This window comes from Mustela lutreola, chromosome 3, assembly GCF_030435805.1.
Source record: "Mustela lutreola isolate mMusLut2 chromosome 3, mMusLut2.pri, whole genome shotgun sequence".
Lineage (NCBI taxonomy): Eukaryota > Metazoa > Chordata > Mammalia > Carnivora > Mustelidae > Mustela > Mustela lutreola.
The window spans coordinates 208,699,360-208,716,168 of NC_081292.1; the positions used below are offsets into that span (position 1 = coordinate 208,699,360).

Sequence of the window (16,809 nt, forward strand, 5' to 3'; positions counted from 1 at the left end):
TATGCACCAGTCTCTGCTGGCTCAAGGAAAAGGAAAGCAGAAAGGATCCACGCACACAGCTCCGTGGCATAATTCATAATTCATAATTCACTTCATATATGTTCTTTCCCACATATACTTCCTGCAAATAGCCAGACCAGAAAGAACTTACCTCAAAGACGAGTAATGATCATAAAGGAACTAGAACAGCGTCTGTCTAAATATATTTAAGAAAAAAATAGAAAAACTTATGACAGATGAAGAATGCTCATTGAAAAATATTGTCACAAAATAGATGAAACTGTGACCAAAAGTGGTATATTATTGGCAACGAAAAAAGTTAATGAGGCAATCGCTTCTCTGAAACAGTAATGCACAGGAGAGACATCAGAGCTCAAGAAAGATTTTTTTTTTTGAGATGGGGAGAAGAAATGAGAGCTGAAAAAGCTCAGGAAAGATGTGGAGAAATATAAAAACCAAATTGTAATCAACACAAAAATAAATCGATGCTGAAAAACATAGCAAGTGACATGAAAGGATTGAGAAATAAAGAAAAATGAAATAAACTGAAGAGTGGACAAGGATGAGAACCAAAGTGACAACGACAGAATACAGAATACAGAATACAGACAGCTACACGAGACAGGAACAGGTGATACAATACACAAATAATTGGTGTTTGCACAGACAGGTGGTCCTTTAATTCAGATCAATGAATTCAGTGGTCAGTATTTGACTTTCACCTTACGATAGCTTTGACAGGATTGATTATTTTTTCCTCTTTGAAACACCTTCTTCACTTGGCTGATAGGACAATAGATTCCTCAGGCTTCCTCCTACCTCGCTGGCCATTCTTTCTTAGTCTCTTTGAGGTCCCTCAAGATCTTTCAACTTTCCAACACATACTGGTGACTCAACTTTCAAAATGTAACACAGAATGTGATCACTTCTCATCATTTCCACAATTATTGTTCTGGCCTAAGACATCATTACATGTCATCTGGATTACCGACCTCTCATCTGGATTACCGACCTGTCATCTGGATTACCGACCTGTCATCTGGATTACCATTACAGTTTTTAAATCAGTCTCGCAACACCCACCCTTGCCTGCCTATTTCAGAACAGAAGGTAAAGTGATGTAAATCTCTCCATGGAACTTCCCAGAACAAAACAGCTCAGTGACTTAACATACTCAGCACAGAAGCTAAGGTGTCTCACAGTTGTCCGCACAGCCTCACGTGACGGTGCACCACCGCCCAGCTGAGCATCTCCCTTTTCCCTTCCCTCTGCTACCTTCGCTTTCCCGCTGTTCCTTGAACATTCCAGGCACATCCTGCCTTCCGTTAACTGTGCACTGTCTCCTCGGCCTAGAGTTCTCTTCTGGACGGAAAAGGATGGCACGCTCCCCCACCTCCTTGAGGTCTGTCCTCAATTGCCAACTGCCCCTTCCCACTTCCCTGCTTTACTTTCCTCCTTACCACTTCTGCTCACCTAACGTACTATATATTTGGTTTATCTGCGTTGTTTATTGTCTCGCTACTCCCAGCTACAAGCTCCATGACACTGGAGTTCGGTCTGTTTCACTCACTGCTGTCACCCACCATCTAGAATAAAATTTGCCATCTAAGAAACCCACAAAAAGTACTCGTTTGTATGGACTAAGACTACTACAGGAAAAAAAAAATAATTAAACATACGAATTAGGAAAACATTCCAAAAATAAAAGATGAAGAGACGTGTTGAGAAGTTATAGCAGATCCCGGGAAAAACAAGTAACTACTATTGATGTGTCAGTCCTGGACTTTAAAGATAAAAAGAGAAAGAAAACACTGACCATCTAGTAGAAGATTAAAAAATAAAATTAACAAAATGACAGGACTAAGATTAAACGTCATGTCAATCAATGTAAATGAGCCATACTCAAAAAAAGTGAATGACAAAGCAAAACTTAGCTGTACTGTATAGGAGGACACACGTATCCTAACTGGCTAATTGTCAGATTAAGTGGAGATTTCGGAGTTCTACATAAAGATTAACTCTAGAGGTGGGCCCAGGGCACCCCTATTTCTAATACATTTTCCAAATGATAACCAACCAACCCAAAGGAAATGACTCCAAGAGTTAGAGCGGGTGGGCGACGCCGAATTACTCCCGAGAACACAGAGGAAACCGAGATCACGGACTACTCCGGACCCGACAGAACCGAGGCCGGGGTACAACGCTGACCAAACGGCACCTGTTGTCGCGAACAGCTCCGTCCACGGGAGGAAGCGTCGCCGGACGAAGGCCACGAGGACCTTCCGTGGACAGGAGCAGACACTGAGGTGGCTTTACTTGGGGACACACTGCGGGTCGGAGGCGCCGCGGTCACGAGAGGGGACTTCCCGGCGCACCGTCGGGCCACCGCGTCCAGCCAGAGCCGCGCGGCCGCGTGTCTCCGGGAATCTCGCGGACACAGGACTCCCCGGCGCTGAGGAGGTCGCGGCCGCCCCCGTGTCACCGCCGGGGACAGCCTCACACGTGATGTCGGTGAGACGCGGTCCCCCGCCCCGCAAAGAGCGCTCGGGCCGGCCGCTGCCCACGGGGCGCGGTTCTGAAGCTGCAGGTTCTTCCGGCGCGAGGCGGACCCGGCGTACGGACGCGGGTGCGGGTACCGGCACGGGTGCGGGCGCGGGTGCGGGCACGAGCGCGGGTGCGGGCGCGGGTGCGGGCGCGGGTGCGGGCACGAGCGCGGGTGCGGGCGCGAGCGCGGGTGCGGGCACGGGTGCGGGTGCGGGCGCGGGCGCGGGTGCGGGTGCGGGTGCGGGCACGAGCGCGGGTGCGGGCGTGGGCGCGGGTGCGGGTGCGGGTGCGGGTGCGGGCTCCGTGCGGGGAAGCGGCGGCGGGACCGGCCCGCCCGGCCGGAGCTCAGGGCCGCCGCGGCTTCTGGCTCACGCGGGCCGGGGCAGGTCGGGTCCCGCCGCCGTCCTCCGGCCCGAGCCCGTCCCCCGGAGACCCCCGGGCGCGTGACGTGGACCCGCCCAGCTCCCCTCGAGGGCCCGTCCGGCGCAGCGAGGCCCTGCGAGGAAACGCACGTGTCTGGCAATGACGTCCTTGTCGCCGAGCCGGGCGGCGTCGTACAGGACCAGGGCGCAGCGGGAGTGCAGCGCGGGCTCGTCGCTCGCCAGCAGGTGGATCAGGGCCGGGACGCCGCCGGCCGCCACGAGCGCGCGCACCACGCCGGCGTGCGTGGAGATGTTACTGAGCAGCCCGGCCGTCTTGCACTGCAGTCCTACTCGCGGGCCGCGCAGCAGGCTGACCAAGGCAGGAACGGTGCCTGCAGTGAGGGGTCGAGAAAACTGTGAGCTGCTTGTAAGCGGTCGTAGTTAGGGTGGTTATGGCCAGTGCCATTTAAGCAATCAGCAAGTCATCCTATGAAATCTTTATAAAATTACTTGAAACGGTATGTGTACTCTTCTGGCTTCTCTACGACTCGGGCAGCTCTCCGCGCGCGCGGGCTAGGCACAGCCCACGAGCCCACGTTGCACGGAGGCCCCTCCAAGCCTTGCAACCGCGGACTTCTGGCTGAACATGATGGAAGGATAAATTCTTTGAGCATATGACAGAGTTCAGTTTTGGTATTTCATCCAATTTTTGTGACGTATTTGTGCAATTGTTTGAACATTTTATTACCTTTTTTTTTTTTTTTTTTGCAAACAACTGAAAACAAGTGTTGAATTTAGTAAAAAAAAAAAACAACTTTAGCTTCATGAGTAACTATTGGTTCAAGGATGGAGATCACCAGCTATGGTGAAAAATAAAAACTCTGGCTTCACCTGATGGTTATGTATCAGTTCCGTGTGAAAGATCTCACAGAACACCCCCTAGAGCACACTGGAAATGCCAGAAAATATAACGGGTATAACTAGCCTTTTATTTATTTATCGACCTGAAATGAAACACTTATCTATGGTTCCCTTTTCGGACACAGACCTTTGTGTACATGTTTCTAGGAACACTAAAGGTTGGTTTTTGGGTACTACCTGTATTTTTTATTCATTCCTTTATTCATTCAACAAATATTTATAGAGCATTTCATATGTGTCCAATATCCACATCAGAGCTGTGGATACTATCCTGGACAGTGCAAATAGAACATACCATCATTTCAGAATGTTGTATTCTCAAAACAACCTCGTGAGGTAGGAATCATTTGAATAACGAGGAAATTAGGGTTAGAGAGGGCAAGAAATTAGCCTAAATTCTAAATGCAGGTCTACTTACAAACCCAGGACAAGAATGGCTATTTTTTAAAGTTTTTATTTGAATTCCAGTGAGTTAACATACAGTGTAGTATTCGTTTCAGGCATACAAGGCAGCGAGTGATTCAACCTTCCATACAATACACAGTGCTCATCACAAAAAACCCACTATTTTTAATTTTAAAAATAAATTGCGTAAATACAGCATAGGAATAATTTCTTTTTTTTTTTTTAAAGATTTTATTTATTTATTTCACAGAGAGAGATCACAAGTAGATCACAAGTAGACAGAGAGGCAGAGAGGCAGGCAGAGAGAGAGAGAGAGAGAGAGAGGGAGAGGGAAGCAGGCTCCCTGCTGAGCAGAGAACCCGATGTGGGGCTCGATCCCAGGACCCCGAGATCATGACCCGAGCCGAAGGCAGCGGCCCAACCCACTGAGCCACCCAGGCGCCCCAAGGAATAATTTCTAAGTGAAAGTACATATAAAAGGTAGAATAGGAAGTAATTTAATAACATTTTTGAGTTTATAAATTTTTAGAGAAGTGGAATTTAGAAAGTTTTTTGATCATGTCCAATTTTCATGTGAAAATAAAATACAAAGTTATCAGAGAAAGACAAATTCTATATGTCACTTATATGTGAAATATAAAAAAAAAAACCAAAATAAATGAATAAACAAACAAAAAGCAGACTCAGACCTCTCAATACAAAGAACAAACTGATGGTTGCCAGAGCAGAGGGAGGTGGGGGGAGTGGGTAAAAAAAAAATAGGTAAAAGGGAACGGGAGATACAAGCTTCCATACGGGATGAATAAACCATAGGAATAAAAGGGACAGTGTAGCGAATATACTCAATGGTACTGTCATAGTGTTGCATGGAGAAGACAAGGATAGACATTTTTCCAAAGAAGACATCCAGATGGCCAACAGACACCAGATGCTCCCCATCACTCATCATCAGGGAAATGCAAATCAAAACTACAATGAAATACCACCTCACACCTGTCAGAATGACTCACATTAACAACACAAGCAACAACGGGTGTTGGCGAAGATGCGGAGCAAGGGGAACCTCTGGTACTGTTGGTGGGAATGCAGGCTGGGGACAGCAACTCTGGAAAACCGTGTGGAGTTGTCTCAGAACGTTACATGTGGAACCACCCAGTGGTCCCACAATTGCACTACTAAGTATTTATCCAGAGGATACAAAAACACAGATTCAAAGGGCTGCATGCCTATAAAATACCAATCATTGAATATACAAAGAAGATGTTTATAGCAGCACTGTCAACAATAACCAAATAATGGAAAAAGCCCAAATGTCCCATGACTGATGAATGGATAAAGATGTGGGGAGTGTATGTGCAGCGTGTAAGTTGCTCAGCCGTCAAAAGAATGCAGTCTCGCCGTTTGCGAGGACACGGATGGCGCTAGAGTGTGTTATGCTGAGTGAGATACGTCAATCCGAGAAAGACAATTATCATATGACTTCACTCCTATGTGGAATTTAAGAAACAAAACAGACACAGATGAACACACAGGAAGGGGAAAAGAAAAAAAGGAGAGAGGGAAATCAGTCATAAGAGACTTTTTTTTTTTAAAGATTTTATTTATTTATTTGACAGAGAGAGATCACAAGTCAGCAGAGAGGCAGGCAGAGAGAGAGGGAGGAAGCAGGCTCCCCGCTGAGCAGAGAGCCCGATGCGGGGCTCGATCCCAGGACCCCGAGATCATGACCTGAGCCGAAGGCAGAGACTTAACCCACTGAGCCACCCAGGTGCCCCAAGAAACTCTTAATGATAAAGAACAAACGGAGGGGTGATGGGGGGAGGCGGGTGGGGGATGGGCTGGACGGGGGATGGGCGTTAAGGAGGGCGCTTGCTGTGATGAGCAGCGGGTGTTGTATGGAAGTGATGAATCATGAACTCTACTCCTGAAACCAATACTGCACTGTATGTTAACTAAACAGAATTTAAATAAGAATTAGAAAAAAATTGCATGGGGACAGAGGGTAGCTACACTTATGGGGAACATAGCATAATATATGTATAGAGTTGTTGAATCACTAATTGTACATCTGAAACTAATATGACATTGTGTGTCAACTACGTTCAAATTTTAAAAATATATCGTTATATAATATTTATAAATTAATATATAAAAATATTTATATCTATATATATTTGTCGGGTAAAGGAAGTGATCTTAGAAAAAAGAAAAATGGAAACTTAAAATCAATTAAAAAGTTTCCTCTACAATTAAAAATAGATTTTAAGGGGCACCTGGGTGGCTCAGTCAGTTAAGCATCTGCCTTCAGCTCAGGTCAGGATCCCTGGACCTGAGCCCTGCACTGGGCTTCGGGGGGGGGGGGGGGAGGGAGGGGCCGTGGTGGGAGGGCTGCTTTTCTCTTTCCCTCTGCAGCTCTCCCTGCTTTTGTTCTCTCACTCACTCTCTTGCTCTGTCTGCCTCTCAAATAAAGAAATAAAAGCTTAAAAAATAGATTTTAAAGTGACTGAACAAAATTATAGCCCCACATAAAATACCGTAAGCAAAAGACAGTTAAGAGACTTTACATCACCTGCATCCAAAATGGATTTCCAGTATCCATCATTTGCTAAGCAAATTACTTCCAAGGACATCACAGCCATCATCCGTCGTTTATAGCTTTCACACTGCAACATTTCTGGCAAGTGTTCAACAGGAAACACACGTTAGAATTTTACAAGTAGGAATGACTGATCTGCTTTGTACAGGCCAAGTGAAGCTGTGCGTGGAGATCACCACTATCACCACCAAATGCTGTTCGTTAAATTCCCTCTGTGCACGGCCTTCGATGTGGTGCTGAACGGACAGCAAATGCCCACCGTCTTTAAGGTTTTATAATCTGTAGAGTTAGCACCACAAATTCTGAAATTTTTTATCTTTGGTCTGAATGACTTAGCTTGGTGGGTCATGAGGTTCAGATACACTGGGAAATCAGTGCACGTTTCTCGTGCCTGACATCCGTTGCTGAACAAAATTTGAGTGTGGGGGCACCTGGGTGGCTCAGTCCCTTAAGTGCCTGCCTCTTGGTTTCGACTCAGGTCATGATCTCAGGGGTGGCGACTCTGAGCCCCGCGATGCTCCATGCTCGGTGGGGGGTCTGCTCGGGATTCTCTCCCTCTGCCCCTCCCCCCACTTGCATGCGCCCTCTTTCTCTAAAACAAATGAATCTTTAGAAAAAATTTTGAGTGTAAGTTTCAAGGATGGCAAAGTAAGCCACGTTATTGTCAATAAAAATTTAATACCCATTAGATCATATACGAAGTTTTGTACATCGCCTGAGGATAAAGAAGACATTTCAAAAAATCTTAAGTAACTTATACTCTAGACAGGAGATAATGCAAATAAATATATATGCTTCTAAACAACATCTACGGTACAAGAAAAAAAAAAAACCTTATGGAAGTATCCTTTCCTGGTCTCTCTTTTCCCAACCCCTTGTAATAGCAAATCTGGTCTAATCCTGCCTTTGCTAGATCACTCAAAATTCGGATCTCTTAACATTCAGCTGCTCCGCAGGAGCTAACCCTGGAGATGTCCAATAAACTGTGACTAATGCTTCCTTTCCTCGTCGTGGAAGTGCGCTGTGTGAGCAAGGAGACCTACTCCAGGGCTCAAAGAGGCGATAGCCACACTCTCTCCGGTCATTGCTGTGTTCAGGTCAGTATCCGCACTTCCCAACAATGGCTGCAGGAAGGAGTGGCTGTTGGGAATTTTTTGTGCCATTAGGCTCTTCCTGTCAGGGGCTGGTTCCTCCAACTATTGAGGTATTTCAAATGAGTTATTCTCTTAAAAGTAACAGGATGGTCTTCTGAGTTCCTCCTAAGAAGCCTGGGATATGATGACACATACACATGCAAATAAGCATTGGAACCTCTCCAGTATCTCGTGGCTGATGCAATTGGAATGTGTTCCCAGTACCCAGTAATCTCCAAAATCAGGTATTGAGTGCTTTTGAAACTAATTATTCAAACTTCTTGAGTCAGTGGAATGGAATTGAAAATCCTAAATATATCTTACCCCATCCTAAAATCAGTTGTTGGGAAAGCCATCAGTTCACATTCCCCAATTGGCTTCATTCTTGTTTTAGTTTTATTTTAGTAAAATGATTCAGAGTTCAATATTACTGAAAGGCCCATAACAAAATATAGTGGTTCCCTGACTCACCCTCTCCATTTTTCTGAGTTCATCTCTCCAGATTTAACCACTTTGGACTCCTCTATACCTTCTGTGACTTACATATCTCCATATTTCTAAATACATTTATTTTTCCTGTATCAATTTTATCTTATTTTAATTTTTTAAAAAGATTTTCTTTCTTTGTGTGAGAGAGAGAGAGAATAGGCGGGGGGAGCGGAGGCAGAGGGGGAAGCAGGCTCCCCACTGAGCAGGGAGCCCGATGCAGGACTGGATCCCAGGACCCTGGGATCATGACCCGAGCCAAAGGCAGACACTTAACTGACTGGGCCCCCCGGGTGTCCCGGCGCCGTATCCATCTGAGACATCCTCGGTCGACTCCATGTTACGGCGAATGAGCAGCTCTTCCAGCACTGCAGGGCCATTTCCTGTCTCCCTTCCCCATGGTTATAGTATTCAGCTAAATTAATATTCCAGACTTACGTTCTCACGCCTGAACGATATTATTCACAGGTAAGCATTGCAAAGTACTACTGTTTGGGCTCCTTTCTTACTTTTATCTTTCCTGGAGGTAATGATTTCCTTACGTGATTTCATCTCCGCAGGGTTCTTTGTACCTACTGGGAGTGTCTCCCACGTTTTCCCTTTGGCCGGAGCACAGAGTCCATTCTGGGGCCTCCCTTTGCCGCCGTCTTTGAGATCCCCTTGCTTTTCTCTTGGGTCAGACTCCCAGTTTCCTGTTTGTTGAGAGTCCCTACGGTAGTATATCTAGGTCTCTTCCGGCTAGCCTCAGCAGAGAACATTCCCGACGGGCACTGTGGGTCCTAGAGCCCCAGGAGATTCACGGTGGAGGGCTGAGAAGTCCTCAGCTTCCCCACGTTAGCTCGGGATGACTTCTCCAGCCTGCTAAGGCCGCATCTCGCTGTTCCCAATATTCTGTGGCTGCGGCATCCGTCCCCGCCGCCTCCTGAGTGTGTGTCTCCTGCTGTGGCCGACGTTCTTCTGTGAGCTCGTGTCACTTAGCGGGGTCTTGGGAGACAGTCAGATTAGGCATGTGCATTCAATTGCCCTAGTAGCCCTTACCTTTATAAGATTTCTGGCTACTCTGAACCCAGATTTGGAAAAAAATCTCCAGCAAAAATTTTCACACATTTATCAATATATGAGGAAAAATGTTGCTGAATCTGTCTTTTAAATTAAAAGAAATAAACTGGAAGGAATCTTTTTCACTTGAACTTTAATTTCCTTCTTCTTTCCTTGTTTGGTGGTTGTTGTTTTTTAATTTACTTTTTTGATGGAGAACAAGATAGACGGACTTTGGAGAACGTTGGAAAATAAAAATCAATATAATTGTATAAGATACAGTCTGGGTCATGACTCTTTGATTTTGGAAATAAAACTACTTTTGTACATACAAAATAAAGCTCAGTATTATTTTTATTTCTGGTTGTAACTAAAAAATGTTTATTTTACGATTTTTAACTGTAAAATATGATGCACGTATTATTTTATTTGCTCTACTTCAGAGTAAGCATCAATGACTAAGCTGAGTGATAATCAAAACATTTGTTTATAAAGCAATTATGTGTTGTATACTCACCTACGAGAGTTTTCCAAACTGGGAGTTCAGGAATATTTAACTCTATTATATGTTTGAGAACTTCTGTGTGAAAAGTTAGCACTGATAAATGAATTATGTTGTTTCCTTTGATGTCTGTTTTTCTCCAATTAGCACCGAGAGAAAATAGGTACTGAATAGTGTCCAGTGCTCCCGAGGTGGCAGCGAGTAGCAGGGGAGTGCACTGATTCCTAAAAATCAGGACATATCACAATAAGTAAGCACAAGTATTATCAGCACATTTTACAAATGAGGAAACTGAGGCTCAGGTAATGCTCCAACCCATTTTGTCCGGTTCTCAAATCCCAGCTTCCTTCTTGTGGCAGAAACCAACAGAGTTTCTCAAAATCGCACGGTCTACTTTTTAGATCGTGAGGATCTTTGGGTTGGGCACAAGGCTACGATGTGACGTGTCCCAGCTTCCTTTACGGAAAGCTGGGACACATGCCCACGTTTGGCCAGTGTGACGCTGTAGAAGTTACAGGGGCAACTCCCTGAGGAGAAAAGAATGTGCTATCACTTTTCATTTCTTTTTCCCTTCATGGCTGAAACATAGGCATAACGATGAAAGCAGGAGTCCGTCTTGTATGAGGACACGGAAACCACATGGGAAGAAGCAACCTACACGGTCACCTTGTCTGAACTACAATGTTTTGGCAGACTTTTGTCACTGCATCTTGAACCTTATCTGAACCATCAGATCTGCTGACTACAATGTGATCTGAAGCGAACTGGGTTATATTTTCATCTGTCGAGAAAGAGGGGAACAACATTCAGCTCACAGTGTTAGTGTCGGGGTGAATAAGGTGCTTGGTCTTGACACGTGTTCCCCTCTCATTCTCTTGTCACCATGTCACATGCCTCAAATGTTATTACTTTACCCTTATACCCTGGATTTCCTCTCTTCATGAGGCCCCGCTTATCTTGCTTTCTGTCTTTGAACTTTCACCTCTGTCCAGTTGGCCCTAGACACCCCCCTTCCCTTTTTCCTTGGGCCTTGGGGAAACTCTTGTCTTTATGAGTACACATGTATCTCTTCACTTTCTCCCTTTTGTACTTAACAAGACTGTTCTCTTGCTTTCTTTATCCTAGTCGGTAGTAGGAGCAAAGACTACTTCTATTTTAACAGCATCACTCTGAGTTTCCTCATATGAAAAAATATGCTATCAAATAAATTAAATTTCTCTTTTCAGTTCCATATTGGCCTTCCCCCTGCCCTGCAGGGTCCTTCTCCGGGATACTAGCTCATGAACGGCCTCACCAACTTGACTTGAAGGTCAGGCTAACGACCGTCGGTGCGCTGACCTCTCGTTCTTTGTCCTGCCTTCATGCATGTTCCGCAGTCACGCCCCCCTGGCTGGTGTGCTCTACGTCAGCTGCGCAGAGATCCCGACGTCGGGAACTGTCCTCTCTATGAAGCCTTTCCTTTTCCTTATGCTCACAGATAGCGTCTTCCTTCTACCTCTGATTTGCAACTGGCTTTTTGCAATCCACAGTCTTTATCCCCAAACCCCCTTCTGCTCAGACACATTGTCACAATATGACAGAGTCAGAGCCGACTGGGGTCTCTACATTCCATGGCTCTTTCCAGAATCTATTAGTTAGAGAATCTATTAGCAAGAGATCCTGGTGTCCTGAAAGCTCTCTCTATACACATCTCTGCCTCAACCTAGAGGAAGAATTAATTTCTTCACTGAATAATAATGGTCAGGTTGTATGAAGACCCAGAAATATCTAATGAAACAATGCCTAAATCCTGTTCAGATTCCAAATGAGAGCCTGTCTTTCAATTACTACCAAGAATGTACCTTCAGGAGAAGGTTTACCTCCATCATAAAGGTTGGTCCTCTGCGAAATTATGAAATAGAATTGTGAAATAGAAATTGTGAAATAGAAGCTAATCTGTGAAACTGTGTTTGGGATGTTTCCCTATTTCAAAGTTACTTTCTTCTTTTAAAAAAAAATTGTTTTTAGAAGCTTTTATTTTTGAGGAATCTCTGTCTCCTACCTGGAACTCAAACTTACACCTGAGATCCAGAGCCACACATTTTGCCAACTGAGCCACCAGGTGCCCCCAAAGTTATTTTCTTTCTAATGTGTTTCTTTTCCGAATACCACTGGATGTTCCTCCTGTGACCTGAGGCCTCTCCACACTGGTCTAGAGCACTGAGCTGCCCCCTGGTTGGTTAGGCTCCAAGGTAGAGCACATTTCTCCTTCCCAGTCTCGGGCTTCTTCCAGAGTGCTAAGTAGTGAACTTGATAAACTAGTCTGTAGAGCCACACCACTGAGATGGCATGCGGTAGGCTAGTAGAAGTTCTGCCTTTATACATTCTACAGGTAAGTGGTAGGCGAAGAAGATACAGAGAAGAACAGAGTAAGCCTTACACCGTTCACGTCAATGATACCAACCATTCCTTTACTGTTAGTGTTTGGGGCAAGTCAAAAAAGCAGAAATTTATATTTTTGCAAATGCTTAATAACTTACTCAGCTGTTGCCTCTGCCTCCAGCAAACTAGGATCCTTCCTATAAAGGGCAATGAGGATGCCAATATTGTCATAGAAAGCAGCAAAGTGAATGGGCATCCAGCCTCTTTTCTCAGAAAGCGTGTAATCAGCTTTGAAACAGAGTAGACAGATGGTTGTCTCCAACGAGCAAGCCTGCGCTGCCAGGTGTAGAGGCGTTGGACCTAAAATGGATGGACAGTTACTTAAGTGATCAATTTCTAACATGTCTATCCAAAAAAATATACCTTTTGGGGGCCCTTGGGTGGCTCAGTGGGTTAAGCTTCAGCTTTCAACTCAGGTCATGGTCTCAGCATCCGGCTCCTTGCTCCGCGAGGAGTCTGCTTCTCCCTCTCCCTGCTCTGGTCATGGTCTCAGCATCTGGCTCCTTGCTCAGCAGGGAGTCTGCTTCGCCCTCTCCTGCCCTTGTTCTCTCTCCCTCTCCAATAAATAAATACAATCTTTAAAAATAAATAATTTAAATAATTAACTAAAAGATGTCTTTTTGATAGCCGTCCACAGAACTTAGTACTGTGATACAAAAGCCCCAAGAAAAGCACTATCAGGATTAATTTAGGCAATTCTATATTTCTTTCACTCAGAATGTCTGACCATTAAAAATCCATCCTTCTTCATAAATTAAGAATAAATAACATTGAAAATATTAAATATTTGAAAAATTAAGTCCATGTTTACAATAGCCTTGTGATCAAATAAGTTGTTTCTTGTTTGAAAAATTAAGTCAATGTATAAAATAGTCTTGTGACCAAATAAATTGTTTCTTGTTTAAGTTATTTTTCATTTCATTTAACTGCTTTGTAGTAGGAAGCAAGATCCTTTGAAATTGAAGGAAAAATAGGCTGACAAAAGCCCTCTATGCCACAAAATCCAGTGGGTGGTTTTCAGTTCTTGTCTACTTCTCAGCAGTAAGGTTCTTCCTCTCTAAAATAGCTTTTTTCTCCTTGGCTTTTGTGACATCATCACCCCCCGTTTCTCTCCCTCTGGTTACTCCTCCACAGTCTCCTCCAGGACGTTCTCATTGTTCCGACGCCTCTGTGAGCCTTCAGGCTCCTTCTTGGGCCTTTTTAGCTTTGCAGTGACTTCATTTACCATGAAAAGTTGATGATTCCTAGGATTATGTCCCTAGATCTGTTTGTTTGTTTGTTTGTTTTTCCACCAGGCTCTACATCTTTATCTCCAACATCTCACTGGGTGTCTCTACCTCAAACTTCACATGCTCTGAGTCAAATTTTTTTCCCTCCACACCTGATCCCTAAATCAGTGAAGGAATCCCCAACCAGCCTGTTCTGGAAGACTCCTGGGTATCTCCATGTCATCTCATCCCCACAACTAGTCCACCACCAAGGCTAAGTCTCTCTACGACCACGTTTTCCGCCACCGCCGCCCCACCCGGCACGCCTACACCCTACCCACATCGTTCCTGCCCTTCAGAACCCGTTATTTCAAAATAGAAATCTGATCTTCCTTCCAGGGGCTTCTCCAGGCCACCTGATGACGGTAGAGAAACGGATCCACTGGCTGCAGTTCAGCCTAAACCGTGAGCTGTCCCCTCCCTCCAAAACACCCAGGACACACACAACTTGCTCCCTTCATCTGGGCCTTCTCGCAGCTCCTCAAACACAGGGTGGCCAGCCCCGTGGCCCAGCTGGCCCAGGAAGGTGCTCCTGGCGCCTGTGGCCGCAGCGCGCTGACGGACAGTGCCTCTTCCACTTCAAGGCTCCCTGATTTCGCTGATTTGGTCTAGTCCTACTGTCTGACAGCCTCCTTCTCCCAAACAACGCTTTCCTGACCAGGTCCAGCGAACTCCTACTTCTCAGTCTGAGTGGTAATTCCTCAGGGAAGCACTGGTTTTCTCCCAACTCAGACACTTCCAGTGGCCTCCAGTCTGCCTTACTCGTCGAAGCTTATGCCGTAGCCTTCGATCCTCTGTAATATCTGACCTGACTTATCGATCTAAAATCACGGCTTGGTCTTCCAGGCTGGCCAGGCATGGGGGACACTTCCGTCACCACTCCGTCCTAAGCAAGTAGAAAATCAAACAAACTCGGAGATCAAAAACTCTTCTTAGATATGACAGAAAGGTGAGATCTTGGCACAAATGCTGCCCCCAGAGATGGGATATAGAGAGGCTGATACGGACAAGCATAACGGGCTGAAAGCAAACCTCCACCGCACCCAGGCTAGAGCAGTGCAGCCGCCTCGGCCCCTCCGGCCATCCTGGCAGTCTTTCAGTTTTAGCGATCACCCCTCGTCGTTTGATCGATGAGCCTTTCTTTGTCTACCTGTGGATCACATGTCCTTTCCCAGAAAGAACAGAAACCTTTTACACAACACAAAACAGAGACCGGACCCTCCTGCACAACCCTTGGCACTAGGAACCAGACCCCTTTGCACAACTGCCTTGCACTGTGATAACGTCTAAAACTGACACCACGGAGTCTGCCTGTAGTTACACAAATGCGACAGACCGCTGCAGCTGATTGACGGTTTACGGCCTGAAACTCCCTCAAAATCCTTCTTGGGCCAAGAAAAACCTTGGAGTTGGCCTTTGGACAAGAGTCCGCCTTCTCTCCAGGTGGCCAGCCTCCTGAGTAAAGCTTATATATTCCTTTCCAGTCAAAGCTCATCTCCAGGGCACAGGCTTTTTGAGCAGCGGCGGCTGAACCAGGTTTTGGTACCAGAAGGAAAATCTGCACTGTAGTGGACAACCTGCCGCACGCCCATCGTGGTAAGCTGGGGAGTTAAAAACTCCAGGGCGACCCCGTCTCAGGGGGTCCCCATGCTTCAGGGAGTTTTAACTCCAGGCGTTTGACCAAGTCCTCAGGGTGGGTATCAGAGAAAGATCCCCTCGTGCTTGGGGGTGGGGAGCAGGGAAAAGGGACCATTTGGAGACAGGCCAGACCACTCCATTTCTCTTAACAAGGCTTGCCCTGGGGAGAAACGGTGTTTTCTGAGCCAAACCTACTGAATTTTATCGGAGCCTAACCTGCCCTGGGGAAGGAAAATACCCAACCGCAGCCCCTCTCCAGCCCCCCTGACGTACCTAAGGTGGGGGCGGGGACTGACAGGTCAAGTTCACAGTCCAGGAGCCCAGGCTCCCCAAGACTGAGACCTAATCAGGGGACTAGAGAACATGGTTGCTCATTTCAGTCAGCCAAAGGCTGTTAGCTGCTCTCGGCAGTGGCAACATATCACAGTGACCTGAAGGTTTTTTTTAAAAAACCACACAAGCCTCCTACCCGCCTCTCCCTCTTTTCTACCTTCCTCCAAAGGCAAAAAAAAAAAAAAAAAAAAAAAAAAAAAAAAGAGAGAGAGAGAGATTTTAAAGTCCCTTGCGTGACTTTAAAGTGTGCTTCCTAGAAATGCTGAATCTTGGCACCCACCCAGGCCCTCAGAATCAGAATCAGCATTTCAGCAAGGTCCCTGGACGATTCCCCTGTGCTTGAAGGTCTATCCCAGCATCCTGGGGTAAAGTGCTCTCCCCCAACGTCTGTATGTCTGATGACATTTCATTTGTCACCGCGAGGGTGGGCATTGCTGCCGGTATTTAGAGGTTAGAAGCCAGGAGCAATACTAAATATTCTTTTTTTCCCCTAACATTTTAAAATTTAAATTCAATTAATTAACAGCACATTATTGGTTTCAGAGGAAGAGTTCAGTGTTTCATACTAAACATCCTAGAGTGCACAGGAAGGCCCCGCACAGCAAGGAACTATCCTGCGCTCAAGGTCAACAGAAAACACGGACCTGCGACACGCCAGAATTAGGGAAGTTCTGGAGGGGCTGATGTATTTGAAGGGGATACAATGCAAATACAAATACAATTGAGGTATTTGAAGTTCTGAAGGGGCTGATGTATTCCCTGGTTGGGAATCCTGGTCTGGGGAATAGATGCTCCCCTGGGACCTGAAAGGCATATTTATGTCTTTTTTCTGAATATCTGTATCACGGGACTCTGTGAACCTGCCGGTGATGGTCTGACGCCGCCCGCACCCATCCTTTCGTGCGTCTACTTCACAGCTAGTTCGTAATCACTTACTAGGGCCAGGCTTTCTTCTGGCCACCGGAGTATCACGGCAAAGTGAACCAAATCTTTGCCCTTATGAAGCTTATTGAAGTGAGGGAGACACACCAGAGGGACAATATCATAGACGGCCGGGATAAATGAACCTTAGGAAATGAACAAAGAAGGCAAAATGCAGGAAGCACACTATTGTTACTCAGCTGCAAACGCCTACAGTATGGGTGGGTCAGAGGAGCTCCTT

The 16,809-nt window shown here is 45.8% G+C and overlaps 1 protein-coding gene across 1 annotated transcript in view; it reads right to left on the reverse strand.

Moving 5' to 3' along the window:
- Positions 1 to 16,809, reverse strand: part of ANKAR (ankyrin and armadillo repeat containing) — a 63,850-nt gene that overhangs the window by 27,665 nt on the left and 19,376 nt on the right. The window contains exons 8-11 of the mRNA XM_059168626.1: positions 12,507 to 12,708; positions 10,003 to 10,211; positions 6,802 to 6,906; positions 3,057 to 3,298 (exon numbers count right to left, since the gene is read on the reverse strand). Of these exons, the coding sequence (XP_059024609.1) occupies positions 3,057 to 3,298; positions 6,802 to 6,906; positions 10,003 to 10,211; positions 12,507 to 12,708 (758 nt within the window). The remainder of the gene's footprint in view (positions 1 to 3,056; positions 3,299 to 6,801; positions 6,907 to 10,002; positions 10,212 to 12,506; positions 12,709 to 16,809) is intronic.